The following is a 25,208-nucleotide window of genomic DNA, read 5'->3' as shown; positions in this document are numbered from 1 at the left end:
AAGGCTGATTGAGAGTATGGTCTATGAGTACCATTCAAAGTCGGCTCCGAGGCGGTCGGAGGGGTATCGAGATTTCCTTCAGGGCTAAACTATGGATCCGGTCCAGCCTGGATTCTATCCATCGAAACTCCACCATATACTTTCAACTCTTATCTACTTAAGTCACCATCCAAGAAAGAATACGGAGATACTTGTGAATGAGATTGTACAATTGATTGAAGTCGTCAAGAACCTGTAGTAAGACGTAGCATATTATGACCACCGATGATCGAGATAGCTTGGGGCATGCAAGGAGCGGAGTGCACGCAACTGGAGGATTACATGAGTACTAAAAGAAGAATCTTGGGACGTAAACATGATCCGACCTTCTAGTTGGTTGCATTGCCTACATGGGTTCCGCGGACTTCATAGCTTCCAAGACACCTAGGAACCACCGATGACAGATCTCAGTCCTTATACACTTTAACTTTGAGCGTTCGACGTTTCATGATGAAAAGGCGGTAGCTGTGATGCTTCATCCGAAAATGATATTCCGAACACGTACTTCACAGCTACAACATGAGCTTTCTCGATAATCGTGCTGAAATATATCGTCCGTCCACATCCTAGTTATACGCCCACGTTCTTCAGGTTTAAGACCCTATCAAGCCAGCGTCCGATGAGAATAATAAAGGCCATTTTTGGAGAATCTGATCCTGATATCTAACTTGTAGCGATATTTTCTAGTTCGTTTCTTTGTATCTGTATCCTGAATAGCCGAGAGAAGAGAATGGTTTATAAACCTCAGCATGGGGATAACCGCATCTAGGGGACATGAAAGAACATGTTGAGGGAGGTGAAGAGCACTACGAAATTATGTCGGGGTTCGAAAATCCAAGTATCACAGTCATGTGATTTGTGACTTTTCGCGGTCGTCTAAATATTTCTCTCAGTCTCATGCAGATCTCATGATTAATTGGACCCAACGGTTTCGAATTTTCAATATTTTTGGATGCTACCATTTTGCGATGCCCATTGCTTCAACATGGATAATCGTCTGATGTTTTCTTTTCTTTTGAAAATCACCCTTTCACCGACACAATCTCATGAGGACGGCAGACTCGGAATGGATTGTGATAGGTGATAGGAGGAAACTGTATGGATGCAATCTCGTGGATGCAAGGGAAAAAGATGATAAACATATGTGATAATTGAATTCCGTATGACATAATCTTTTGGCTACTTTTGCTGCTTCGGACAACTCATGATCTCGATGTGGCCAGATAGCTGCCACAATGCGACCACTTGGACCTTCTGGGCTTGAGTATATATCTTCCGATTTGTTTCCCTCTCTTTTCCCTTTCCATCTTTACCTTCCGCGACATCCCCAAGCTTTTGACAGTGATGGTGTCTAACATCGCTAGAAATCCTGAAAATCCTCACCGGAAGGCTGTGGAAGCTCCCTCGTTCTGCACGGGTATTAGGGAATCTACTCCAGCCATCAAGCGAGATGCGAATGCGAAAAACATATTTTGGAATGTGCTTCCAGGCAAACCTACTACTCATGCGAAGCTGAGACCTTGCTTCTCAAGCCCACCTCCGAGGATGAGCGCGCCACTGCCAGGCTCTGGAGAACATGTTCCCATCAATCCTTCAGGCCAAAACTCTTCCGCGATTTGGCCTCCTGGAAGCTCCATCCTTCGACTCACTCTTGATGCTAGATTACAGGTATACTTCCACAAGATGCAACACATGGCTCCTCGTACGTGCCACCCGTCGGTAATAAATCAAGAGGCTCGCATAATTATACATTCTCTGTCTTCGCGCACCGATAAGTATCACGTTCAAATGACATCGAAGAGCATCTTCCTTGCAGGAATGGCAAATATTAATTATTCGCGTTCCGTGGCTCTGCTGGTTCACGACATTGTAACTGAACTTCAATGGGGTAACTGGGGTGCCATGCGAGACTTTCAGGAAGGCGTGGAACACTTTACTACAGAGGCTATCAAGTTCTGTTGGGCAAATGTAAGCTCGCCACATTTTCTGTAGACCTGCCTGTCGCTTCGGCTAATCAAACACCAAGTTGGAAAGCGACTACAGTTTCCTGCCCACGAAGACTGGACTAGAGTCAGTCTCCGATTCCCTTGACCCGATACGTACACAAATGCTATGTACAGCTGCTTTTTACGGTGATCTCGTTGCAATAGGTATCATCAAACCTCGCGCCTTACTTCAAGTAGCGTATGGCTTTGTGGAAAACTTGACATCTGTTACGCAGTGTAGGGCTTTGTATCTTCTCTTTCTGCGGGCGACCTGTTATGGTACCTCTGTTTCCAGCGTGGCTGGCTTTTTACCATGGCGAGCCAGACTATACGAGCTTGCCAGATATGGTTTTTGGTTAACACATAATGCCATGGCCAGAAGATGGGCTATCGTGAGTCCTATCCGTATAATGTGGCTGGACATCATGATCATAGGCCATACATAGGAGATATGTAACGTTATTGAAAGGGCAAATGCACAACGTGAAAGGGTTCATTGTCCAGGTGCGCACGTGTGGGATGCAAAACTCACTGCGCAATCCTTTCACGAGCTGTTACAAGAGAGTCACCCCAAGGACGATTTGTTCTCGGCGGTGTTGGGATAAATGAATAACGTTTCATCAATATATCATCATAACGGTGTATTTTTATAATAGTCCATGTCTGCCACTATGATTTCCACTTTCTATCCCAGTATCTTTTTTAAATGTAGGGGCTCGTAGGGCATTTGGTCTGAACCGCCACACCTGACACCACAGTTACATCTAGATGTTTGAGGGCTTTCTGTAACATAATCACGAACGCCGAACACGTAAACATTTCCAACCTATACACAGTAGATAAAGAGACAGGTAAAGTGATGATATGGATGATCACTAGTGAAACCAAGAAACGTATATGGAAGCTGGAAGCGATTTCGAGAATATCGAAGGCCGATAGATTCCGTAGTTACTAAGCCTGTTCACGTTAAGGTCGGGGATGAAGCTGAGACAGTCAGGGTACCGGTCGTTAGCTGACCGCTATTTATGGATAGCAGATGGAGAACGTCATGAGATTGCGATAAGGATGTGAATTGACCTGCGTCCACCACAGAACCGAGGAAAGTCGCTTTTATTAGTGCATTTCATACGAACGATAGCTTGCTGACCTTGTATAACATAAATCCGTTCATCTTTTTGATACGCAGTACCGTGCGCAGCATTTTTTATATAATTTGCGCAGTATAATATCAGAATTCTGCAACCGGATAACCAGGACAAGTGACAAGTTCGATCTTTAACACGGACTTAAGGTGTGGTAAGTCACCGGAAGTGTCCATCACTAGATTAGAACTTAAAAGGTGATATACCTGACTGAAGCAGTAAAGTCCAAGTATATTCGGGGGCAGAATAAATGGCGATAAAAACCACTGCAGACGATTGATAAGATATCATCGTGGCGGCAAGCGGAAATGATACGGTGTCCTACCAATCTGTCCTAGCCCTGGGAGGGATGTGCGAGCTCCATGGTGATTGGAACAAAGACTTGTCATACATATCAATGTGCACTGCACCTGATACTGAAAGAGGTAAAAATCTTGAGGTTGAAAAAACTTGGAACGGAACAGTAAACCCATCAGCTAGTAATGAAGCTCCTCTGGACAAACGGCGTAGATATGCTTTCCTGGAGGGTAATGTGACGGGAGTCTGCGCAGAGTTATTGGGATGCCTTACGAAAGATCTCAGGTGAAGGATGTCCACTTACAATTCGTGGGGAGTCAACGCTTTTCTGACATACTAAAGCTGCTTACTGTGAAAGCCTCCTAACAGACGTCATGCGCAGTTAATGCTGGCATCGTCGATATAACATTACCGCATTGTGCATAACGATTACCACGTCAGACGGTGTCTGCAAATTTGGTTAGCAAACTTCATTGGGAATATGAAAATGCTGAGAAGTCACCCAGAACGCCTTGGAGATCCGCGCTTTTATTGATTTGTCCGTATCTCTGAATCAGTTTGTGGAGTGCCTCAGCGGGTATGTTCGGCCACGGGAAAAGAGTACTTATCTGATCTCAATGCCTGTGGGTAGATATATCTGAAGTACCTTTTCAAAGTTGTGGTGGATCTCGAATACACATTGTAGGTTTCGGAATACTGGAGCTTTCTTCTTGAATAGATTTGTCACAAGAGTCATCAAACGTTGAAGACATATCAAGACTTTGGGCGTAGAGGGTGGGTTCAATTTAGCTATGGTGATATAAATCAAGTCTATGTCACGTATATGTGGGCTCTTAGTGGTCCAGAGCGCTTGTCCTAAAGGTACTAGTAGTCTGAGGTTTCTGGAAGTATGCTCCTGTGACCGCCGGCAACTGAAGACCGCTTAGCCACGGTAAATGTTCGAATTCTGACGCGGGGTTTGTAACGGTTTTCGAGTCTAAGGGGACTCACACCGCCATCCAGTCACAGTGAGTCCTATTATAATAACATGACAAGGCCCATCACCACTCCATCACCACCAGTCTTGGAAAAGGTCAAACAAACATTTGGACCCTGTCCGTGGATATCGATCAGACAAACACCGTCCGTTAATGGGGTTAAGTACGTGATACTCAGAGTGCTAGTTCATTCACCCTGTCCGGGAGCATGATTGACACAGTCATAAGCTGCCTATTCTGAATCCTATTGTACGTAAGAAACTCTTTGGACAAATACGGGATCAAACTTGGGAAGGAAATGTGCAGTCAGGGTACAAAAAGGGACAAGGGCTTGGCTGTCTTTATGACCACGGGTCTCTCTCTCGGTTCTCGTTAACTTTCCCCCACTTTGCGCCAGTGTTTCCAAATCGTCAACTATCAGCTATTGTTAATATCTCGTATTTTGACCTCAAAATGAAGGATCTTCCTGTCGAACTTTTGGACGCCATCGCTGAAAACACAACCTCAGTGGCAGACCTCCTGTCCCTTCGCGGCATAAATGTCACATGCCATGAGCTGGTTACACCCAAAGTCTTTCGCAAACTCCACATTAGAAACAGTTTGAAAAGCGTACAGAACTGCCAGGACATTCTTGCATCTTTGGAAATTGCACCTTTTGTTCGAGAGGTTGTATATGATTATCGAGATGGCAGCTGCAATTGTCTACCATTGTCACCCCGTTCAACAGATGGTAGGAATTTGTTTGTTTACCATGGCTTGAGGATTGCTATGACATAGTTTACAGATTCACTGGATACGTTTCAGATCATAGCCGAGCTGGAGGAAAGCTTGACAGAATTCTTTTGCCAATTGTCTCGATTTATCAATCTTGACGCCGTAACGCTCAACTTTTGGCCCGCCTTCATCACTCCATCAGGACTTGAGGTCCGGGAACATCCTTTTTGGTTCACAAACCGTCAATTGGCAGTCCTCCATGCAATCTACTACTCCATGAAGACGTCTCCCATAAAGTCGTTAACACTGAACAACATAGTTTTGATGTCGCCCAAATGCTATAATTTTCCATCACCTCTGGTCGAAACATCATTCTCGCACCTTTCAATTTCTGTTGCTGCCAACAATGAACTGGGAGAGTGGTCTGGGTCGAAGAGCTTAAATAGCTCCCTCAGCCCGTTGCTACCCCCTTCAAATCCCCATCTCACATCTCTAGTTTTTCGCAGCCCTCGGGGACTCTATTTTAGCCCCACTTTGCGCCTTGCATCCCATTACCCAGCTCTACAGTCACTCGTGCTCGAAAATATTGTTTTTGATCACAACTCCCCATCCGAGAACATCGAAGAATTCATAATCCGCCACAAAGATTCACTCGTAAGACTCGAACTACGTTCTTGTTCCTGCTACATCATCAATGACTCCGGAACGAAGGGGGGAAGATCGTGGTCCGGTATTTGGGAGCGCCTGAAACAGGAGCTTACTGGGCTTCGGGAGATCGTTGTTGACAGAGGTAGCCAAGGCTACACCCACCTTGACCCGGTTTTGGGCCATGTTCCTCACAAGTCTTTCAATCATGCGCGAGCCGAACAAGATGAGGAAAAGTTTCAAAATTTTGCATCTGCAGTGCGGACCCGCTCTAATATTTCTGTTACTTGCCATTGATCCCCTTGCCAAATAGGCGCATGTACTATAACTGCCACATCATGGATGTTCGTTATCTGTAGATATGTACTATAGACATACTATACCCAAATTGTTGAATGTTACATGTTGTGATTTGTAAGGTCCATATGGACCCACCTCAGTTATCGATGCTTTACGCGTTTCAGCACAAATACGCACAATCCAGAGGCCCTCGTAAGTCATAATCTGTACAAAGATACAATTTGTCTGCGTAGTCTGGCCCACGGTCGAGCATAGTACCTAAGTTGAAATATCCTTTGGTGTCGAAGCATCCGTCCTGTTGAAATGGAGATTTGTGTTTCACTATTCGCAGAGTTATGGCACGGCCTTTGCGAGCTTGACTATAAGAACAGGAGGATGGGGATCGTATACACGACGTATAAACCTTCTTCGCAAGGTCTGAACATAGCCTTCGAGAAAGTCATCATTAGCGCGGAGACCTTTCCTAACCCGAAGTCGGGGTCACATGGAGCCACGTGCTGCGACAAGCCCGCGTCAAACTCCGACGAAACTCACTTTCGCCTAAGGTATCGACCGACATAGAAGACGACGTCCGGCACCCCTCAAGAAAATCCTAATGAGTGTGAGTGGCTATTTATCTGCTGGAAAGACATACGATCTGCACAGGATCGTGTTATCCATGGATTTTTTTGTAATCGAGAAAGAGGTGTTTTGGCTGGATGGCAAAACCAAATTTTAGATGGGGTCTTCGTAGTATTGGCGGAAGATTGAATGGAAAGGCTGCGATTTGCGACATAATCTCCACACCGGTACTTGGAATGAATACTAAAATCAACTTATCTCTCGCAGCAATCAAATTTCAAGCGTTTCGTTGAGGTTGGACGAGGTATGGTGCATTCGTTGAGTCATCATGCATGTCGCTTATATGGTCGCAGTTGTCCTCCTTAAAAGTGGACCTTACGCCGGCAAGGTTGCTGTTATTGCTGAAATCATCGACCACAACCGAGTGAGTTTCGTTATCTGACCTCGGGGCGTCAGGCATATACCTACGTGTCTACAGGCAATCATCGATGGTCCCACCACTGGCGTGCCCCGTCAGGCCTTCCCTTACCGCCACCTTACCCTCACCCCTCTCGCCTTGAAGGGACTGCCTCGTGGAGCTGGTTCAGGTGTTGTGAAGAAGCAGTTGGAGAAGGAAGCCACTATTACCAAATGGGAAAACTCATCATGGGCGAAGAAGAGGGCTGCTATGGAGACGAGACGGTCGCTCAACGACTTCCAGCGGTTTACGGTCATGTTGTTGAAGAAGCAGCGTAGGGACGTTGTGAGGAAGGCTTTGGCCAAGGCTACCAAGGCATGAGTTTAGGTGCGGAGGAACAAAATCTGAGGGGGTATCCGGCGCTTGGATGTCGTGTCGCTGCATGTTTTCCCTATCTTTTCCCTTTGCATTTTTTATGCCTACAACATGAACATACCATGCGTCATGCCTTCCGTTATGGAACTACCATCCAAACACCCCTGACTGCAGAACATTCTGCAGAATCTATTGCAAAGCATTAAGTTGTCCCCGTACGGTATGTTTAGCACTAGTATTTAAATCTGTTGAGGGTTAGTAAATCCATATTCATGGACATCAGTGCTGGATATTTGGAAATATATTCTTAAGCAGAGGCTGTGGTATGATTATCCGCATCTTTGCCTATGTGTCGTTTTGCTTGCTCAAAACGACCTTCGGCTTCAACTTCTAACAAGGCAGCCTGTGCCCAACCGGAAAATCCTCCTTTATCGAAAGCCTCTTTTAATCGATTTTCTGCGTCAGGCCAATTCCACTCCACTTCTACACGGCTGGAATCGTTGGCATGAGACGTTGTGGAACCGACGTTTTCAGAAGAGAATGCCCGATGAATCCTGGATGATAGGACGGGCATTTTGGTGAGAAGGGTGTTACGCATTTGATCTGCGAACTCTTTGGTCTAGAAATTCTTATTGTCGGAAAAGCGGGAGGCTGGATAGGCCAGAGGCACTCACGTCATGGACCCCTAAGAATGTCTTCACTCCCCATATCGATGTTGCTGCACCGAGGCTGACAAGGGCTGTAGCGATACTGAATGCTTTCAATGTATATAAGGGGGCGTTGAAAAAATCTCCATTATTGTCATTGCTGGGGTGTCGGTCAATTTCCACTGGAGCCTTAGTTAAAGGACCTGGTGGAAATTTCGACGTTTGAGCGGGCCTGAACTTGGCGAACTCGTTGGGAATAGCTGCACTCCTTCGAGGGGGAGCAGATGCCTGTTGTAGAGCACTTGTAGTAGCAGTATTCTTTCTATGTCGACGCAGGAGTACAACAGGGACCACGAGTGCTGCACTCGTCACAGCAAGCTGGCAAACTTGGTGAGTATGTTATATACTATAAAATTATATCTGCACACGTACCAGAGATATTGGCAACCACGAAGGAATAGACTGTGTAGCGCTTATTGGTTTCTTCATATAACTGTGACCATCTTCCTTTTCTTTTAAGCTATCGGGTCGTGGGGAGGTTGGCAGCATCCGATATCTAGCAACTTGGAACTTTGAACAGTCCGCGTCCGCCTGGTGGAACTTAAAATATTGTGGATGGAAATTGTGGCTGTGCAAATTTGCTATATTCGAGTTCGTGCAACAACTTGGGAGTCGTCGTTAGCAATAAATTGCGGTATATATTCAGATTATTTCACGGGCTCGTATGAAAAGAAATAGTATGACATTGGTCGGTAGAGATACGCTCGGATTACAAAATCAATGAAAAGTCTTTCCAATCTATGAAAAATCTCAAATCATAGCTTTCAGGGATGTAACAAAACTTTGGTGTATCCATCGATCCTCTTGTCGAACTTCTCGTACGCACTAGTAGCGTCTTCCAATGATAAGTTATGAGAGACCACGAATGAAGGCTTCGCCTTTCCTGCAATGATGAGATCACGCAAGTATCGGTTGTATGACTAAGGGAGATCATAGGTTATTTTCTAGATAAGAAAATCCAACATGGTGTAGCCACCTTGACATTGCATTGACCAGTACCAATACTCAGCCCCTTCTCGAATAGTTTGCCTGCATTATGATTAGGTCAAGCCACCTTTCCTAATAGCAAGAAAATGTAAGCTCACCGAACGGGAAGGAAATATAACCCCTGAGGATCCAATGATCAGCGACTGTAACATAAACAAATAAACATGACCCACTTAGCAGATGCAGAGTCAGGAGCACCAGGGTCGCTGGGAACATATAACCCAGGGATACCTAGACCGCCAGTAGGTCGCACAACTGCGATCAACGCTTCGAGCACCGCATTTGGCTTCTCGCTCTTTCCGTCAGCACTAGTAGCTTGGTATCCGACAGCTAATTGCACATGAGCTGGCAGCGATGAGGAATTTTTTGAAAATGGAAGGACACACCATCAACGCCGCGGTCTACTTCCCTCCTAAGGTAGATTTTAAAAGACTTTTGAAACGTAAGAGGTCAGAAAAACCTACCCTCCTCTTAAGGCTTTGATTTGTTCCACCGCATCACTCTTCGAGAAGTCAATTGGGATACAGCCGATTTCCTTCGCCTTCTGAAGGCGTTCAGGGACTCGGTCTACTACATATACTTCCGATGCTCCGCGTAATACGGCTGAGTAACCTGCCATAAGGCCGACAGGACCTGCACCAAAAACCACAACGGATTCTCCAGGTCGAAAACCCTAAAATGATAGCATACGGGAGTGGGAATGAGTATTCATCAGAGCGTCTTCGGTGATGGAATACTTACCGACAGCTCGACACCATGCCATCCCTGCTTGTGCATTAGTACCAGAAAGACAGAAGAACTGGAAGTATCGCACTGTAGGGAAGATATCCGCCAGCAAGGCAAAGTCTTCTTCATGCTCTTTTCCAGGCGGCAGTTTGAGCGCGTTAAAATCGGCAAAGGGAACTTTTACATATTCCTGGTGATGACATGTTAAAACAAGTGAAATAATGGGAGTATGTCAACCTTAATACATACAGCTTGCCCTCCTTGATAGGGTCCCATGGCAACATAACTAGGAAACATTTTAGTCATTAACTTACAAGTAGTCATATGACTGACCCATATGCTCTGAAGGGTGCGTAGTGGTTTCAGCTGTGCATACTTAACATACGAAGAGAAACATACCCTCCTGCCTATAATAATTGGTTTTAGCACGTGTCATTGGTATGATAAAATTACTCACAAATCCTGGATTTACGTGCGTACAAAATGCAGACTTACCTTCTTCGCAGTTCAAACAACGACCACAAGCTACGTTGAAAGGCATAACAACGCGGTCTCCCTTCTTGAGAAGCTAGTGCATGGTGAATTTCATGTTTCATTGCTCTGTTGAGTAGATAACACTACCTCAACGCCATTGCCAACCTCCTATATGGGATCAAATCAAAATGGAGTAGAACTCTCAAGGAGTGCGGCGTACATCAACGATTCCCATGCTACGGAGCACGAGTGACAGTTAGCGTTAATGAATCAATGGTTGCTCGACTTGAGCGTACTTTTCATGGCCAAAGACAATACCTGGCTGCGCGCCAGTACGTCCTTCGTACATATGCAAGTCACTGGATTTGTATCATCATGAGCAACACGACCATGGAACAGTATTAACGTTCTTGACCTGCCACAAATGCATGTTGTGGTAACTATCAATATGCAAAGTTCGGTTACATCATGCCGACTATCGTCTAGCACATGAAGACTCACCTTTCACAATGATATCATCAGGATGTGTGATTTTTGGTTTTTCTACTTCCTGGACTGAAACAGTGAATGGTTTATCGTATACAACTGCGCGCATGGTGAATGATGAATGATGGAGCAACGTTCCAGAATACTGTGGTCAGCTTGATATAAATCCCAGCAATGACTGCAAGGTCATAAGACAGGAGTACTGTCATGTCTCTGGCCCCACTTAGTTGCATACTTTGGGTCAGCTGCTTGTCTTCACTTCCGTTTCACACGAGACGGCCGCCCGACGCGACGTGTTCCGACCATGCCTGGACGATCACGTGAGAAAAGTCAATGACATCGTCAGGTGCTTTATTGAGGGGAATAGGGGGTCAGGCCAGTCCGTTCTCGAGAAAATAAAATCCTCACATTTGCTATCATGACTGAACGTTGATTTGTTGGAGGCTCGCCCGTAGCTATCGAATGAATCAAGTTTCAACTAATAGCGGGCCTCCGCGATTTTCTGTGCTCCTGTAAGCAGCTTGCATCAGGCTTTAACTCAATGGCGATGGCAAAACAGGTCCGGGCTTACCGCAATAGCTTCTTGTGTCGTAATTGCACTCAGAACTCAGAATGATGATAAAGAAGAATGCTTATGGCTAAACAGTGTCCCGAGCTCGCAGGATTCATGATACGAAAATGGAGACACACCACACTCCGCGCAGCCGATACCTGCTTTCAGTATGTTGCATGATATAAAAGTGCCTATCAAACATACCTAGTTTACGGGAGCAACAACCTAGTCCATTTTCTTACTGATAGCCGGCTGAAACGTTGACGTAGGTGCAGAACACATGATGCTAAAGAGCTACTCCGAAGCCATTGCTCTTGACATGTCGTGCCTCGATTTCTATGATGTCTAAAATAAATACAGTGATCGTTATTATCGCTACAAAAGAAACCAAGACATCGGCCCGGGACAAAAGAAGATAATGAGGTGGCCGACATATCTGATACTCTAACCAAATCCGTCGCCTACATCATCGACCAAATCCCAACCTTCCTCCTCCTCCGGAATACGTTCCTGCCTGCGAGGAGAACGTACTATGGGAGACTGACGAGCTCCTGGACCTCTTCCCCGAGGTCGTGAAGCAGGACTTGCGGTAGTAGCCTGTAATAATTGCGCGAAATCTAGTTGAAAGGAGGTAGGCGTTGGGGGAGCAAGAAGAGGCGTCGTTTCGTGGGATCGTCTAGAATAAAAATCTAGTAGGTAAGAATAATGCTGGCTTGAATTCAATTCAAACCACTCGCCGTCCTAAATCCGGACTACAGCAGACAGCCCATAAATTACTCAAAACATCGCCAGCTTGAGAGAGGGGTATCTCTACAGATTGCGTGTGGGCAAGATAGCAAACATTATATAAAAGCATCGCGAAAGCTGTTGTGAATGACTTTTGCGAAGATGGACTTGTTTCTGTGTAGGAGTCTGATATAGATGCGGGGAGGGGTGTAGTTGGCGAGGGTGGTGAAGAAGGAGAAGGGGAGGAGGACGGCGATGACGATAAATTTGACGAGGATAAATGAAGTGGATGTTTGGCAGACCATCTAAGCAATAAGAAATTAGTACGAGTGTGAATAAACGAGAGCTCATTAACGAACTTCGCCCAACTCCCTGACTCTGTCCCTTTACAAGCTCCAATCCATGGTTGTCCGACACCGAAGCGTTTCCCGCTCCATTGTATCTCAAAAGGTAATTTAATTCCAAGATAAAATGTCAGAAGACCCAGAAAATGAACTGTGTGTGTGATAACCGCATTGATATGATCTGGGGGGTATCCTACAGCGCAGATTGTGAGACTTCAAATAGAAAAGAGAGGAAGAAATCTTGCGTCGAATATCACCAGGGACTGGCAGTATCAAATCACCAATTGTCCACTCCCCTTTGGTCCCAGCTCTCCCTCCAATTGGTGGTCGTCCACCCACTTCTACAACATTGAACACTTCCACAAGCTCTTGGACTAAGCCAGACCGAGCCCTTGACAGTGTGTTTGACAGGGCCATCAACTCCTGAGTTTCTTTAGCGGTGGAGTATTCAAGTGGCGGAGTAGGTAAGAGCTTGGCTGCGGAAAGCGTACGCCTACGGGTGGCCAGATTCTCGCGCATAGAGCGAAGAGCATCACGTTCTACAAAGAAATGGTGACTTTGAGTAGTCAAGTCAGTAAGACAAGCTGGATAACGTACTGGATTCATTGTCGCGCTTGAGTTTTGCTAAACCATCCAACAATTCTTCTACTCTTTCCTGTGACCTCGCTAATGTAGCCCTGATAAGACGAGCAGGTTCAACAGCAAGTAGAGCTTTCGATGCTTTCGCGACCTGCTCATCACGGTCTGAAGTAAAATGCTGTGTTTGAAGGCGGAAATCACGAAGACTGGAAGGCTTCTTGCATGAGTAATGTTTGGTTGCTGGAATGAAAAACTTACTGGGCTCTCAGGCAATTTTCACAGTAAAATTGTCTCTGTCTCAGTTCACAGTTCTTGCATTCCATGGCATCACGGAGACACTGACAAGTTCGAGGTGGTTTAAGATCAGAATCAAAGTCTGTTGTCCTACGCTGATCACAGTAGCTCGACAAGGGCTTGCTGGGCTGACGAAGACCGTTAGTATAACCGATCTTACCATTTATGGAAGTCAGTACGGCCGGTGGCAGTGGGGCGTCAACCTTTCTATCAGGATTCGTACAGACAGACCAATGTCGAGAAATATAAATACTACTGTACAACGTACGTTAACTTACATTTCCTGTATAAGTACATCTTTTGGGTTTTCTTCAAGAAAATAGTAGCGAACACCGATTTTTGTGCGGACACGGAAGATATGGAACCTCAGACGTTGTAATCTCTTTGATTTTCCGCCATTTTGTACCTTCGCTTGCACCACTCATCTTTCTCGTTTGATCGCCTCCATACGAATCCAGGCAATAATTGAATCTCCCGAATGGAAGGGCAATAACGATTCCAAGCCAATATCAAGGACTTCAGTTCGTTTTCCTCTTCTCCATCTGTGGAATTATGACTATTAGACATTTCATAGTCACCTTCATTATCTTCATCCGTTTCAGGGACCGGCTCAATAAGAACGATATGATGATGGTGAAAATGGTGCGTCGGCATATTCTGACGCTCGTCGGCGTCACAAAGAGTTTTGAAGATATGTGCAGTATGCAATTGGGGTAAGGAAAAAAAGAACCTTGAGCCCATTCCGAGTATGATATCCTATAGGTTGCTAGCATCAGCGGCGCAGTTTTCAAGAATGATACTCATAGGCCATACCTCTGAAGGAGTACCTCTGAAATATCTGATTTGAATTTTTCGCAGGTTGGTAAAATGATGGGTAATCGCATATAGAATTTCATCGTCCCATTGATATAAGAAAATGCACAGTTCTTCTAATTCGGGCTGATTCGCTGATACGGCTTGTAAACCATTGGTCAAGTTGCGAAGTGAGCCAGAGGGATCGCGGATATCAAGAGCTACAACTGGACGACCCACAGAGACTGTAGCCACTGTGGAAAGCGGTCCTTGGTAGTACGTGAGTCGAGGAAGGATATCGGGTGTCATTGAGAAGGCGGGGAAGTGGTTTCTAATGTGCAAACGAGTGACAAAAGGGCACATAGCCAAAAATGACTTGAAGGGCTGGATGAAGCTCTCCTCCGCATCCGCTGGATTAGAAGGCCAACGTTTGTGAGGGGGAAACTTGGCGTCGATTATCTCAAGGTGAGGAGGCACAGGGTCCTTAACAGAGTTGTCCGTGAATATCCTGAAGACGGCTGCGGTCCAGTCAAAGCGAAGGACACGAAGATTTTGCGCTGTAGCCAAAGAAAGAACCTTCGCTTCTCTGTTGCCGCGCAGACCCAGAAGAGTGAGTTCGGTGATAGGCAAATTGCGGTGCGAAGGTATAAGGGTCGGACTCAATGGGAGTGTACAATGGTCAATCTGAAGCCTACGCAGGCGCGAGAATTGGTGTATCATTTGATACAAATCGTTAGGAAGTAAGACGTTCTTAAAGTTGAGCTCCACCAGCATGGAAAATGCATTGATGCAATCGCGTACGATGGAGTACAGTGCAACAGAGGCAACGAAAATGGGTTCGCGGCGAGATCTCACCATACTCAGGTAGTCCTCTTCGAAGTTGACACCGTGATTCATTGCGGGTCCTGGTTGGCGGAGATCACCGTGAACATCGACAATAGCTCTGATATTCTCCATTTGCTCAACGTGGGACCCATTGTACTGAATCTGGGATATCCCCAGAGTGAGTGAACGGGGAACACTGTTTATCTCTGGATGTTGAAGCAAATAAGGAAAGTTGGTGGCAAACCAACGAGGGTCGTCCCAAACGATGTGCCTGTAAAGGACGCGGATGGCGAGGTCATGAAACCTTTGGCAAGTACGCACAACGCGACAGAGGTCACCAGGATTGGTCAATGATTCAAAGACAGCAAGCCATAGTTCGTTAGGAAGAGAGTTCAGATCGACCCTCGGCATGATGGTAAAGGGGCAAGTTTGCGCAGTCTGGACAGTGTAGTGAGCTGCAAGATAGAGACAAAAAATGAAGCGGGCTCACATAGAAATGGCTAGACTTGTACAAACATGCAACGATAAGATAGGCTGTCAAAGAAATGTAGATGATGTTAATACAGTGAAGAAAGAGAACAGATCAATTAGAGACGTTACGATGGCGGAGTTACTATGATCGCATGAAACCGTGGATGATGGACGGCTTGACCGGCGTCGGACTCTGATATGGACGGCGACAAGCCTGAGTGATATTTCATTTGTTACTGTACTTTTATTACTACTTATTCTCCTTGACGCCTTGCTTTATTGCATAACCCTTGATCCATCCGTTTTCCTCGTTGACGATAACACGTAGAACAAAGCATGGGTCGCGCCGTAACGGGCGCTCTTTCAAGTTATGGTTATGACAGATCGCATCTTATTCTTATTGTCACAGAACATGGTCATTCTCGAAGCTGTCTTTTCATGGTCGCAGGTCGAACAGACGCCCAGTGGAAATACTTCGCGTTGATGGTCTGTAACATTGGGCGCAAGATCTCCATACTTGTCTGTCGGATATGACTAGCATTCCAGGTTTGCCTCACTGCAATATGCAATGAGCTTCGCTCACATTTCGGGACCGAGGCATCCTCGCCTTCCTGTCACTGGTCTTGATGCCTCACGGCCCTACGGACACTTTCGTATGCCCTCATGTTTCTTAATCAAATCTCACATGTTCGGCGCTTGAAAGAATAATTACTCGGTGCTCTTGCCGTCTTTGAGGCCTTTCCACTAATACACACTTGCATCTCATCTTGTATCGATATGGTTCGAAATATCTTCCGTTCAATTACAGTCTGCAGGCAATCTTACTTCTAGCCTACAACGTGTCCACCTGCTGCTGTGTCAAGATCCTTTTCACTTGTATTGGTTTCCGGAATATGGCGGCTGTGGCAAGCGCCCTGTAGACCACGCGAAGTCCGTATGGATGTGTTGTTATCGTGCTGGAAGGACGCATACGATACGAATAGAGTTGCGTGTTCCCTTTACGAGCTACGAGCAGTATAAAAGGGCAGAATATAGAATGCATAATAGAATGCATAACCGCGAGTTTGATGATGTTCCCCGTAGCGCTCATTTGCACGTTGCTGGTTGTGTTGGTTCTGCAAACTCATGCGCTGTTCATTCCGGACACGACGTCGTCCGACTCTTCCACTGCAGTTGACATCCCACTTTTCAGGCGATCCTATCCCCAAGGCGTAGATGATGTCAAAAGGACGGCGGAATACCTGCGAGCCAAGTATGGATACTCAGCTACAGGCGAATTTTTGGGAATTACTTCTCCTATCTCAATAATATCTGGAGTTAGTCGCTGCCTGATTCATCTACCCTTGTAATCCTCATTTCCTGATTTCAGATTGCCAACGGAACTGTGCCAACCTACTACGGGGCCATCAGTATCGGTACTCCGTAAGAGTTGATATCATTGCTGATTATCCTTCCCGCCCTCATAAGCTGCCAGACCTCAGAATTTCAATGTCCTCCTCGATACTGGATCCGCCGATCTCTGGCTCCCTTCAACCCCATGTGCATGTGGCAATGTCACGTTATATAACTCTTCCAGCTCTTCCACTTATAAAACCATCAGTAGTCCGTCCAATGGTTCCATTACCTTCGCAGCTGGGACCGTATCAGGGACCATTGGCAATGATACGGTGTCTATGGGCAATTTCACTGTGCCTCAACAAAGTTTCCGTGTGTATTTCATTGTATCATGCCTTGAAATCTCCTTACATATTGTATTTTCAGTCCTCGTGAATCAAACTAATCTTGGGGGTGGTGATGTCCTACCAGGGCTAATGGGTTTTGCCTTTCAAGGTCTTTCATTCATCAATGCCACACCGTTCTGGCAAACTATTGTCAGCAGAGGACAATTGTCAGTTGCAGAAATGTCGTTTTACCTTGCACGCGTGCTGGAGCAGGCTGCTAGTCCTACCGGTGTGCAGCCGCTTACAAATCCAGGTGGAGTGCTAACTTTGGGAGGCGTCAATACCAGTCTTTACCAAGGATGTATCGAATTTACAAATTTGACAAGTTCATCGACGTACTGGACCATCCCAATTCACAGTACGTACTTTACGTCGAGGGTCATACTCGGTGCCTTAAAAGTCCACTTGTTGGCCGATACAGATATCACAGTTGGATCAAAGAACATCACATTGCCTTACCCGCTTGCTGCCATAGACACCGGGTCTCCGTATATCATGGGTCCTCTAAAGCAGGTACAAGCTATTTGGGCTCAAGTAAGTGGTGATGACCTAGGTGATGGATCTTTTCAATTACGTATGTATCCTATCGTATGAACTATTAATCTCTGCCACGCCTAATGCTATGTTCTTCACGCAGCATGCAACACCCCTAGTTTCCAGGTCACTTTCTCGTTCGGAAGCAGCGCATGGTCGATCGACAGCACCGACCTTCTCATTCCACAATATAACAACTCAGCCATGTGCACCGGTGCCATCATATCTTTGGCAGGGAGTAATAATAATGTTAATCCTTCAGATTCTAACAGTCCTTCCTGGGTGATAGGTGAACCCTACTTGGTAAGTGAAGAATCCAAAAATCATACGATATTATCAAGCTAAACCAAACAGAGGAATGTTTACTCTGTGTTTCGACAGAGTCCCCCTTCAGTAGGATTTGCGCAGTTGTCTAGTGCTGTTATTGGAGGAAAAAGTGAGGAGTCTGGCTGTCTTTGACTGCTGCTGACAACCACGTAATGTGATGTACAGGTGGAAATCCTGGCGGCAGTGCATGCGCTGTAAGAGCCAATGCAGGAGCGCGAGCCATTGTGTGGGCCCCGTGGTCATCAATCGTAGTAGTTGTGGTGACCCTCCTAGTGATGTGATGAGATTACTGGACTACGCATCTATCTTGCACAGAAACTTTGTCACTAGCTTCCCGATCGTTTGTACATACATTCTTCGTGTTTTATGTTTACTTCTTGTGGTATCTACGTTCAAATATGGGAATTAATGTTTTGAGAACACTCTTGTGGCATTTTCCTGGACTCAGAGGTCCCAGGTTTTCATTTCGACATTGAAGTTTTTTCTTCTTCCCGGAACTTTTTTTCCTCTTATGTACCAATCTGCATGACTCGCCCTCTCACTTGTAAGCAATTCGTATGTCCCGATTGATACCGCCGCCTCTTTATTATTGTTTCCTTTGCCTTCCATTCAATATAGTGGCTTGCGTGGTAGCAGACAGAGCCAGATCCTGACATACAATTTTTGGAGCACCTACAACTAAGTGCGGCAGAATCGGGGTAAACAGCAACGATCAAACAATGTCAATTATCAGAGATACCTGCAAAACAGTACTTTTCATGAGTCGGTGCTGAAAAACTTTACCTCGCTGTTTGGTGCATCGTAGAGATGAATGCTAATGCTCAGGTAATTCACCACAATAAGGGCACCGAAATGCAGAACAAATGGGTCCAGGTTTGCCCCGGAGGGCCATATTATTTAGTCTCCTCTAAGCAGCCCTTAACACTGATTCTACATCTACTCAAGTTAGAGGAGAGTAGTTTGCTACTAACTTACGATTAGCCGGACCCGATTTGGAAGTGGCTAATCAATGACTTTCACTGATCGATACTCCACATGCAATCGGCGAGCAATTCGACTATGTTGCTCGGGCTGTAGTAACTCGAAGTGCAATATTTCAAGTTATCGTCACCCTGCCAATAGCACCATAGGTCGCAGCACTGGCACCTGTTAGTGTGAGAGTGTATCAAACCATACCGTCGAAGACCACATCATGGCGAAGAAAAAGGCGACTTCTTCTACATCAAAATCAACTGCAAAAGCAGCGAAGAAAGCAAAGACAGCCCAAAAGATAGACAAAAAAGAAAAGAAAAAGGTTTCTAAAGATCGTCGGGAAGATGATGACGAAGACTTAGAGGATATACTGGAAAAGGTGATTCGACCCCTTTTTCAGTGGAAATGCTTGAGTGTTAACATGAGTGGATCAGTAGATGCGGAGAGAATGGGAGGAAGCGCATACAGTCACCGAAGAGCTAGTCGAAGGACCGCCTAGCAGACGAGCAAATGCTACATTGACTGCCTGCCCTAATGGAAATCATCTGTGGTGTATCGGTGGCGAATTCTTCAGTGAGGATGGAAAGGCGGTACGTGCCATGTACACAGACCCCATATGAAATTTTGAGATCGTTCTAACAAGAACATTGACTAGTATTTCTATAACGATATGTTCCGTTATGCTCCTGATAAAGTGTGTTTAATCAAACATCTCCAACTTAAATTGTGACCAAGACATTTTTGGTTAGGATGAATGGCGGAAATTTGTTTCGCCTACCTGTCCTGGCCCTCGTTCGGCGCACGCTGTTGTGGCATCACCTGCAGGAGGCGGCAAGTTGTTTCTCTTTGGTATGTGTTGATTAATACCTCATTACGATGGCCGGGTATGCAACATTTTGAAATCAGGTGGTGAATTTTCCTCATTGTACCAAAACAACTTTCACCACTATCGCGATTTCTGGTGCTTCGACATCAGCACTCATAGCTGGGATCGCATTGACACCAAATTGCGTCCCAGTGGTCGTTCGGGACATCGGTGAGTATCCCGCTTGCAATGAGGACCAGTGTTTCTTATTCAACTGGAGCAAGCATGGCAATGTGGAAGCATTATATTGTCCTTTTCGGTGGTTTTATTGATCCAGGTTTCACAAGTGCGTTTTTGTTAAAACCTCAGGTGGATTCATTATATATTTTCGTCTATCTCACGCAGCGCATTACCTTAACGATACCTGGATATTTGACACACAAGAGTACAAGTGGAAGCAAATCGAATTTAAGGAGACTGATCGCAAACCCTCGTCAGTCCAATATTACAAGAGCAAGTAGGGATGACTAATTTTCTTTTGACAGGCCTCGAAGTGGATTTTCATTCCTTCCAACAGTAGAAGGCGTGGTCCTACATGGTAGGCACAGTACAGTGTTTCCCCTTGGTGCAATCAAGTGTATTGTTCATAGGTGGTTATTGTAAAGAATATGCCAAAGGGAAACGTCCAGTTGGTGTTATGCTGGATGATACATGGTTCCTGAAGTGATGTTTCACGACCGTCTTTCCCGTATGAAATCATGAATAACCTAGTATACTTCAGGATCTCAATGAACACAGTTCCCGACGGTAAATCACTGTCATTCAGTCCCTTATCATTCAAGTGGGAGAAACGCAAAAAGTCATCAACAGCCTATGCTCCTTCCCTACGTTCGGGATGTACGATGACCCCTTGGACATCCAAAGGCATGGGGATCCTCTTCGGCGGAGTCACAGATGAAGATACTAGCGAGGAAACGTTGGAGAGTACCTTCTGGAACGATCTGTGAGTATTTCATTGACCTGATCAACGTCATTTAACCATGTCAATGCGTTGAAGATATGGATATCAGTTGGCTGGTAACGGAAGATGGATCTCTATGACTCTCAAGCGGCCTAAGAAAGGAGGCTCCGCAAAGAAAAAGAAACCTGTTTTACATCCCCCAAGAAGAGAAGAGCAAGATGAAGAACGTAATAGCGATGCTGAAGATTATGACGAGGTTAGACTTTCGTTTTGTTTATTTCACCAAGGACTCAACGTTTTTTCCAGAGAGAACATACGGATACTCCAGTCGTTTTACCGCAAAAGGATTTAAAGGGCTCCAGTATTAAATTAGCATCTACTGTAGATACTGAAACCGATACTGACGACCCCATGCTCTCTCTGCCCCTCCCTCGCTACAATGCTATGCTTGCCGTTTTGCGTAACACTCTTTATATGTGTGTACGTCTTTAATCCTATTAGACCGCTGACATATATTTATCAGATACGGCGGCATTTTCGAGTGCGGGTCTCGTGAATACACTTTGGATGACTTCCATTCCCTTCAACTCGACAAGATGGATCGCTATGTATGTTTGAAGAGTAGCGGGATTACTATTCCAGCGGAGGGTGCAGATGAAAGTAGCAGCGAAGACGATGACGACGATGACGAAGAAGACGATGACGATGACAGTGAAGACGACGAGAGAAGAAGCGGTAAAGAAATGGTTGCCGTATGTGGTGAAGGGAAACGTGCCGAAAACAATGCGAATATTGCTGAAGTCAGCGAGATAACGGCAGAACCCCCGAGTATAGAAAACGAAAGCGGAGCCTCTGATCTTGACACTAGAGACAAGGTGAAGTCCTCTGGAATATCATGAATATCAAAGGCTTGTTGACTCATTGAATATAACAGGATGACCTTCGTGCACAAGCAACCGTATTTATGGGGGTTGCAAAAGATACGACACGGACCGCGGAAGATGTTATCAGTACTCCCCTGCCAGGAGAAACACTGGCAATGTTCTACGCTCGTTCACGTTAGTTTGTGTTTCTTATTTCATCGATCTTACATATGCTGAAATTCGGTCGGTTTTAGGAGAGTATTGGGCGCAAAAAGCGCATGGAACGAGTGACAATCGTGGTAAAATGCTTCGAAGAGATGGGTTTGGTCTCGCTGAGGATCGCTATGGTAATGTGTTTATGTAACTGAACTATGATATTCTGCTAATCAAGATCCGTAGCCTCATACAAACCGATATTGGAAGAGGTTGAGAAGATCTTGGCCGAGGCCGGTTTGGATGAGGATGAAATGAGGATGGGCGCTGCTGGAGCAGATGCGGGAAGCGGAATGGGGCAGAGTCGCAACCGACGCTGATACTTCTGTGGATCTTGTGTATTGAGGGCTATCTAGGTGGGTAAGAATATCGATGGAGTTGATTTTAGGAATTGTAAAACAAATGGAATTCCCGTTGCGTCTATGGCTATGATGCTATTCGTGTTCATATTCATATCTCAGCAGCTCGTCTTGTGCCAGCAGGACGCAACTCTAATTGGGCATATTGTGCTCATAGCGAGTCAACTCTTAGGGAAGACATATCTGGTTTTGATGTGTGCTACCACAACGTGTCAGCAGGTTACACATCTTTTAGAAGCTGTTTCTATCATAGTTTCGCCTTGGCATTCGATATGAAGATAGCAAGCTGAAGTCTGTGAATCCCCGAGGCTGATAAAATAGTGAGCCGAGAATTGCCCGCCAATTTCATATTGGTAAATTAGCTGAAATTGTTGTGAGATATACGTCTGGTAAACAGAATGAGCTGTCCCTCAGTGCGACTACCCTGTGACATATCAAGATGCAGCCTCCAGACCTGATTCCCGCTGGACGCTATACTACCGTTGTGCTCCTGAGCTGATAGGTAAGATGCCAGAACGCCCAGACATAAGAACAATCATGCCAGTTCATCAATAAAGGTAAGCTATCGAAGGGCTGGCGGAGCTCCCGATGTCCATAATCAAACTTTCGCGACAATTCTTCGAGTCTCCTGAGGCGTAAAATGCAATATAACCGACAGCACTCGAACGAGATTGGGCTAGTTTAGGTAAATCGTGTTATTTAGTGGATGTATGCCTCGAGAGTTGGTGACAAACGTACTCTCATTTCCTTGTGCTCCAAGAATTGCATTATAACATTTCTTAGGTATTCGAAATTTACCTCTTCATCACTCTTCGTTTGTTTGGGTGATGAAGTTTGATCTGGTGATGCAACTCTATCGGTCGGATCCGATAACGATGAAGTCGACGTGCGACTGTCGACAGGAGTCTTCCCTTGTCGAGGGGACCAATAGCCAACGCCTGGACTACGCCTCCGTTCAAGAAGGGAGAGCGACGTTTGTATCTTGTGCAATTCTTCACGCAAAGTCTGCTCATCTCAACGTCAATCTAAGTTAAGCTTCCTTGAAGGGAAGGATCCGTACCTTATTCTGGCTAAGCATGTGGTTTTCACGAGCCTTACTTTCATCGAGCAGTTTCTCTAAAGATCCTCTTTGGGCTTCGACGTCTCTAGTACGTTGACTTGCCAAGGCCTGCAATAATGTGAATATCTCCAAACCTAGGACGTTTTCTGAGCATGTTTCCTCTTACCTCAGTGTTTTTAAGATGTTCCATTTGCTGTCGAAGAACAGAGCACTGCTCTTGTTGAGACTTTAGCTCGATATTCAGTCTCGTCACCTCAGCTTTCACCTCTTCCACCGCCTCAATCTCCTTTTCCCTCGCGCCTGCAGAAGATTGAAGCATCCTATCGAACTCTTCTGCCTCTTGTATCTTCTCCCGTAGCTTCCGGCTCCATTCTGCTTCATTCTCGTTCCGCTCCTTTTCGACTGCCTCTAGACTTTTCCTTAAATGACTGATCTTCGCCTCATATTTCGCCTCAGCCGCTGCGAGAGACTGTACGAGCTCTTCACTCGAAGTCAGCGACGTCTGGCTCCTTATAGACTGATCTCCGCGTACATCCAGGATTTCTTCGTTTAACAGGGATATGTTATTCCGGCACTCCCGTAGTTGAAACTCGAGTTCAGTATTCTGGCTCTGTAGCGTCTCGGAATGACATTGTGACGACTCAAGTTCTGCTTGTCTTATCATCAACTGGTCGAATAATGAGTTTTTCTCGGCTGAAAGACTATTAACGGACGCTTCAAGAGACGATAGTCGCGAGTTTTTGAATGCCAGTTCTTTGAAATGTGATTCCTACGAATCAATGAGATACCAGAACTTCCACTATTTAAACATCACGTACCTTCATGCTAGTCATATCAAGACTTAACTGCTCTTTCACATTCGACAAGTCCCTCTCTAACCGAATCTTGGTATCAGCGAGTTCCTTGTCGAATTGTGCTCTCAAAGCAGCAACTGCACTCTCTCGCTCTGCTTTGGCCGAGTTTACTTCGCTTTGTAGTTTAGCCCTTTCAGCATCGTCCTGTTCTTTCTGCTTTCTCTCCCTCTCTTTTGCACCATTCAGCTCCTTAAAAGCGTCGTCCCTGTCCTTCTCTGCTTTGATCAGCTTTTGCCTTACTGCTTTCAACAGGCTCATAGCCTTGACACGCTTTTCTTCCTCTTCTGCTGCAGATGATTTGAATTTTTCAACTTCTTTCTGAAGGCGACTAATATCTTCTCTACTCTTGACAGCTTCCTCATCAACCCCTTTCTGAAGACGACTAATCTCTTCTCGATTCTTGGCTTCCTCGTCAACCTCTTTCCGAAGACGATTGATCTCTTCTCGGTTCTTAGTGGTTTCCTCATCAGCCTCTTTCTGAAGGCGATGAATCACTTCTCGGTTCTTGACAGCTGCGTCTGCAACTTCTTGCTGAAGGCGATTGATCTCTTCTCGACTCTTCAAAGATGCTTCGTCAGCTTCTTGCTGAAGACGAATAAGCTCTTCTCGGCTGTTGTCCACCCTTTCATCCTCCTGTAGTACAGGAGGATCAGGGTCCTTCTGGATTGCCTTGTCAGACTGTTCTATGTGTTCGGGACGGGAAGCAGATTCTGCAGGAAGGTGTCGAGGGTCTTCAAGGAGCTGATTTGGTTCTGTGATAGTAATAGCCAAGTAAGTAAAATGAGAAGTCGATCAACTCACACCACATACCAGTGGAATTTTCATCAGCATGACTGGTCTCACCTTGAGGAATCTGAAATGTTTCCGGTCAGGCGCATACGCGATCAAGTAAAAGCTTTAGTACCTCAGCCTTTGATATCATGTCTTGAAGGTAGTGGCGAAACACTTCAACGTCTTCAGTACCCTGTAATGAAGTCAACCCGCGAACGAGTGCCTCCGCAAAGCACTTTTCAGCTTGAAGACCTTTAAAAGAGTTTGACACGTCTCCAAAGTGATATGGTAAATCACATGCTGCTTTGTTATGATGAAATCGACCTCACCCACAAACTGTTGCTCAACGAGCTTCAGACGCTTTTGTAAACC

At 45.6% G+C, this 25,208-nt stretch overlaps 13 protein-coding genes across 13 annotated transcripts; 8 read left to right on the top strand and 5 right to left on the bottom strand.

Annotated features, from left to right (window-relative positions):
- Positions 1-1,305: 1,305 nt before the first annotated feature.
- On the top strand, positions 1,306-2,006 carry SERLADRAFT_456892 (uncharacterized protein; the record flags this gene model as incomplete). Its single annotated transcript, XM_007313492.1, has 2 exons — positions 1,306-1,445; positions 1,486-2,006. A coding segment is annotated over one exon (420 nt), but the record flags the coding sequence as incomplete, so codon positions are not given.
- A 162-nt stretch (positions 2,007-2,168) lies between these two features.
- SERLADRAFT_456890 (uncharacterized protein) lies at positions 2,169-2,721 on the top strand (the record flags this gene model as incomplete). The annotated part of the gene is made up of 2 exons (XM_007313491.1): positions 2,169-2,416; positions 2,471-2,721. 2 exons carry the CDS (start codon positions 2,391-2,393, stop codon positions 2,631-2,633), a joined length of 189 nt encoding a protein of 62 aa, XP_007313553.1.
- An 872-nt stretch (positions 2,722-3,593) lies between these two features.
- On the top strand, positions 3,594-3,752 carry SERLADRAFT_377976 (uncharacterized protein; the record flags this gene model as incomplete). The annotated part of the gene is made up of 1 exon (XM_007313490.1): positions 3,594-3,752. A coding segment is annotated over one exon (159 nt), but the record flags the coding sequence as incomplete, so codon positions are not given.
- A 1,141-nt stretch (positions 3,753-4,893) lies between these two features.
- SERLADRAFT_433309 (uncharacterized protein) lies at positions 4,894-6,096 on the top strand (the record flags this gene model as incomplete). Its single annotated transcript, XM_007313489.1, has 2 exons — positions 4,894-5,170; positions 5,225-6,096. 2 exons carry the CDS (start codon positions 4,894-4,896, stop codon positions 6,094-6,096), a joined length of 1,149 nt encoding a protein of 382 aa, XP_007313551.1.
- A 479-nt stretch (positions 6,097-6,575) lies between these two features.
- On the top strand, positions 6,576-7,673 carry SERLADRAFT_456887 (uncharacterized protein; the record flags this gene model as incomplete). The annotated part of the gene is made up of 4 exons (XM_007313488.1): positions 6,576-6,700; positions 6,928-6,964; positions 7,014-7,084; positions 7,139-7,673. The coding sequence occupies 4 exons, from the start codon at positions 6,695-6,697 to the stop codon at positions 7,436-7,438; spliced, it is 414 nt and encodes a 137-aa protein (XP_007313550.1).
- Positions 7,674-7,739: 66 nt separating this feature from the next.
- SERLADRAFT_445138 (uncharacterized protein) lies at positions 7,740-8,662 on the bottom strand (the record flags this gene model as incomplete). Its single annotated transcript, XM_007313487.1, has 3 exons — positions 7,740-8,051; positions 8,107-8,457; positions 8,512-8,662. 3 exons carry the CDS (start codon positions 8,626-8,628, stop codon positions 7,740-7,742), a joined length of 780 nt encoding a protein of 259 aa, XP_007313549.1.
- Positions 8,663-8,770: 108 nt separating this feature from the next.
- Positions 8,771-11,033, bottom strand: SERLADRAFT_377969 (uncharacterized protein; the record flags this gene model as incomplete). The annotated part of the gene is made up of 15 exons (XM_007313486.1): positions 8,771-9,059; positions 9,116-9,168; positions 9,225-9,247; positions 9,300-9,456; positions 9,513-9,538; positions 9,591-9,799; positions 9,868-9,891; positions 9,941-10,042; positions 10,102-10,155; positions 10,310-10,420; positions 10,474-10,494; positions 10,547-10,562; positions 10,623-10,685; positions 10,742-10,766; positions 10,828-11,033. The coding sequence occupies 15 exons, from the start codon at positions 10,919-10,921 to the stop codon at positions 8,904-8,906; spliced, it is 1,134 nt and encodes a 377-aa protein (XP_007313548.1).
- A 642-nt stretch (positions 11,034-11,675) lies between these two features.
- SERLADRAFT_456879 (uncharacterized protein) lies at positions 11,676-13,420 on the bottom strand (the record flags this gene model as incomplete). Its single annotated transcript, XM_007313485.1, has 6 exons — positions 11,676-12,041; positions 12,103-12,396; positions 12,451-12,628; positions 12,681-12,974; positions 13,033-13,220; positions 13,273-13,420. 6 exons carry the CDS (start codon positions 13,335-13,337, stop codon positions 11,810-11,812), a joined length of 1,251 nt encoding a protein of 416 aa, XP_007313547.1.
- A 116-nt stretch (positions 13,421-13,536) lies between these two features.
- Positions 13,537-15,531, bottom strand: SERLADRAFT_456877 (uncharacterized protein; the record flags this gene model as incomplete). The annotated part of the gene is made up of 3 exons (XM_007313484.1): positions 13,537-14,064; positions 14,122-15,363; positions 15,416-15,531. 2 exons carry the CDS (start codon positions 15,334-15,336, stop codon positions 13,675-13,677), a joined length of 1,605 nt encoding a protein of 534 aa, XP_007313546.1.
- A 48-nt stretch (positions 15,532-15,579) lies between these two features.
- Positions 15,580-16,005, top strand: SERLADRAFT_456874 (uncharacterized protein; the record flags this gene model as incomplete). Its single annotated transcript, XM_007313483.1, is given in 2 exon segments — positions 15,580-15,903; positions 15,919-16,005. The coding sequence occupies 2 exon segments, from the start codon at positions 15,733-15,735 to the stop codon at positions 15,928-15,930; spliced, it is 183 nt and encodes a 60-aa protein (XP_007313545.1).
- A 461-nt stretch (positions 16,006-16,466) lies between these two features.
- Positions 16,467-18,398, top strand: SERLADRAFT_412860 (uncharacterized protein; the record flags this gene model as incomplete). The annotated part of the gene is made up of 8 exons (XM_007313482.1): positions 16,467-16,712; positions 16,766-16,818; positions 16,871-17,103; positions 17,158-17,475; positions 17,539-17,691; positions 17,755-17,954; positions 18,006-18,087; positions 18,144-18,398. The coding sequence occupies 8 exons, from the start codon at positions 16,467-16,469 to the stop codon at positions 18,257-18,259; spliced, it is 1,401 nt and encodes a 466-aa protein (XP_007313544.1).
- A 615-nt stretch (positions 18,399-19,013) lies between these two features.
- Positions 19,014-22,244, top strand: SERLADRAFT_445130 (uncharacterized protein; the record flags this gene model as incomplete). Its single annotated transcript, XM_007313481.1, has 15 exons — positions 19,014-19,540; positions 19,606-19,644; positions 19,700-19,799; positions 19,857-19,986; positions 20,040-20,101; positions 20,161-20,248; positions 20,301-20,353; positions 20,406-20,478; positions 20,537-20,758; positions 20,813-20,972; positions 21,023-21,192; positions 21,240-21,591; positions 21,651-21,774; positions 21,834-21,926; positions 21,979-22,244. 15 exons carry the CDS (start codon positions 19,388-19,390, stop codon positions 22,110-22,112), a joined length of 1,953 nt encoding a protein of 650 aa, XP_007313543.1.
- Positions 22,245-22,432: 188 nt separating this feature from the next.
- SERLADRAFT_353979 (uncharacterized protein) lies at positions 22,433-24,527 on the bottom strand (the record flags this gene model as incomplete). The annotated part of the gene is made up of 5 exons (XM_007313480.1): positions 22,433-22,827; positions 22,890-23,156; positions 23,212-23,319; positions 23,378-23,980; positions 24,030-24,527. 5 exons carry the CDS (start codon positions 24,321-24,323, stop codon positions 22,750-22,752), a joined length of 1,350 nt encoding a protein of 449 aa, XP_007313542.1.
- Positions 24,528-25,208: the final 681 nt, after the last annotated feature.

This window comes from Serpula lacrymans (genome assembly GCF_000218685.1).
Source record: "Serpula lacrymans var. lacrymans S7.9 unplaced genomic scaffold SERLAscaffold_2, whole genome shotgun sequence".
NCBI classification, from domain to species: Eukaryota; Fungi; Basidiomycota; class Agaricomycetes; order Boletales; family Serpulaceae; genus Serpula; species Serpula lacrymans.
The sequence above is the reverse complement of the archived record's forward strand: the minus strand, read 5'-3'. Positions and strand labels throughout refer to the sequence as shown.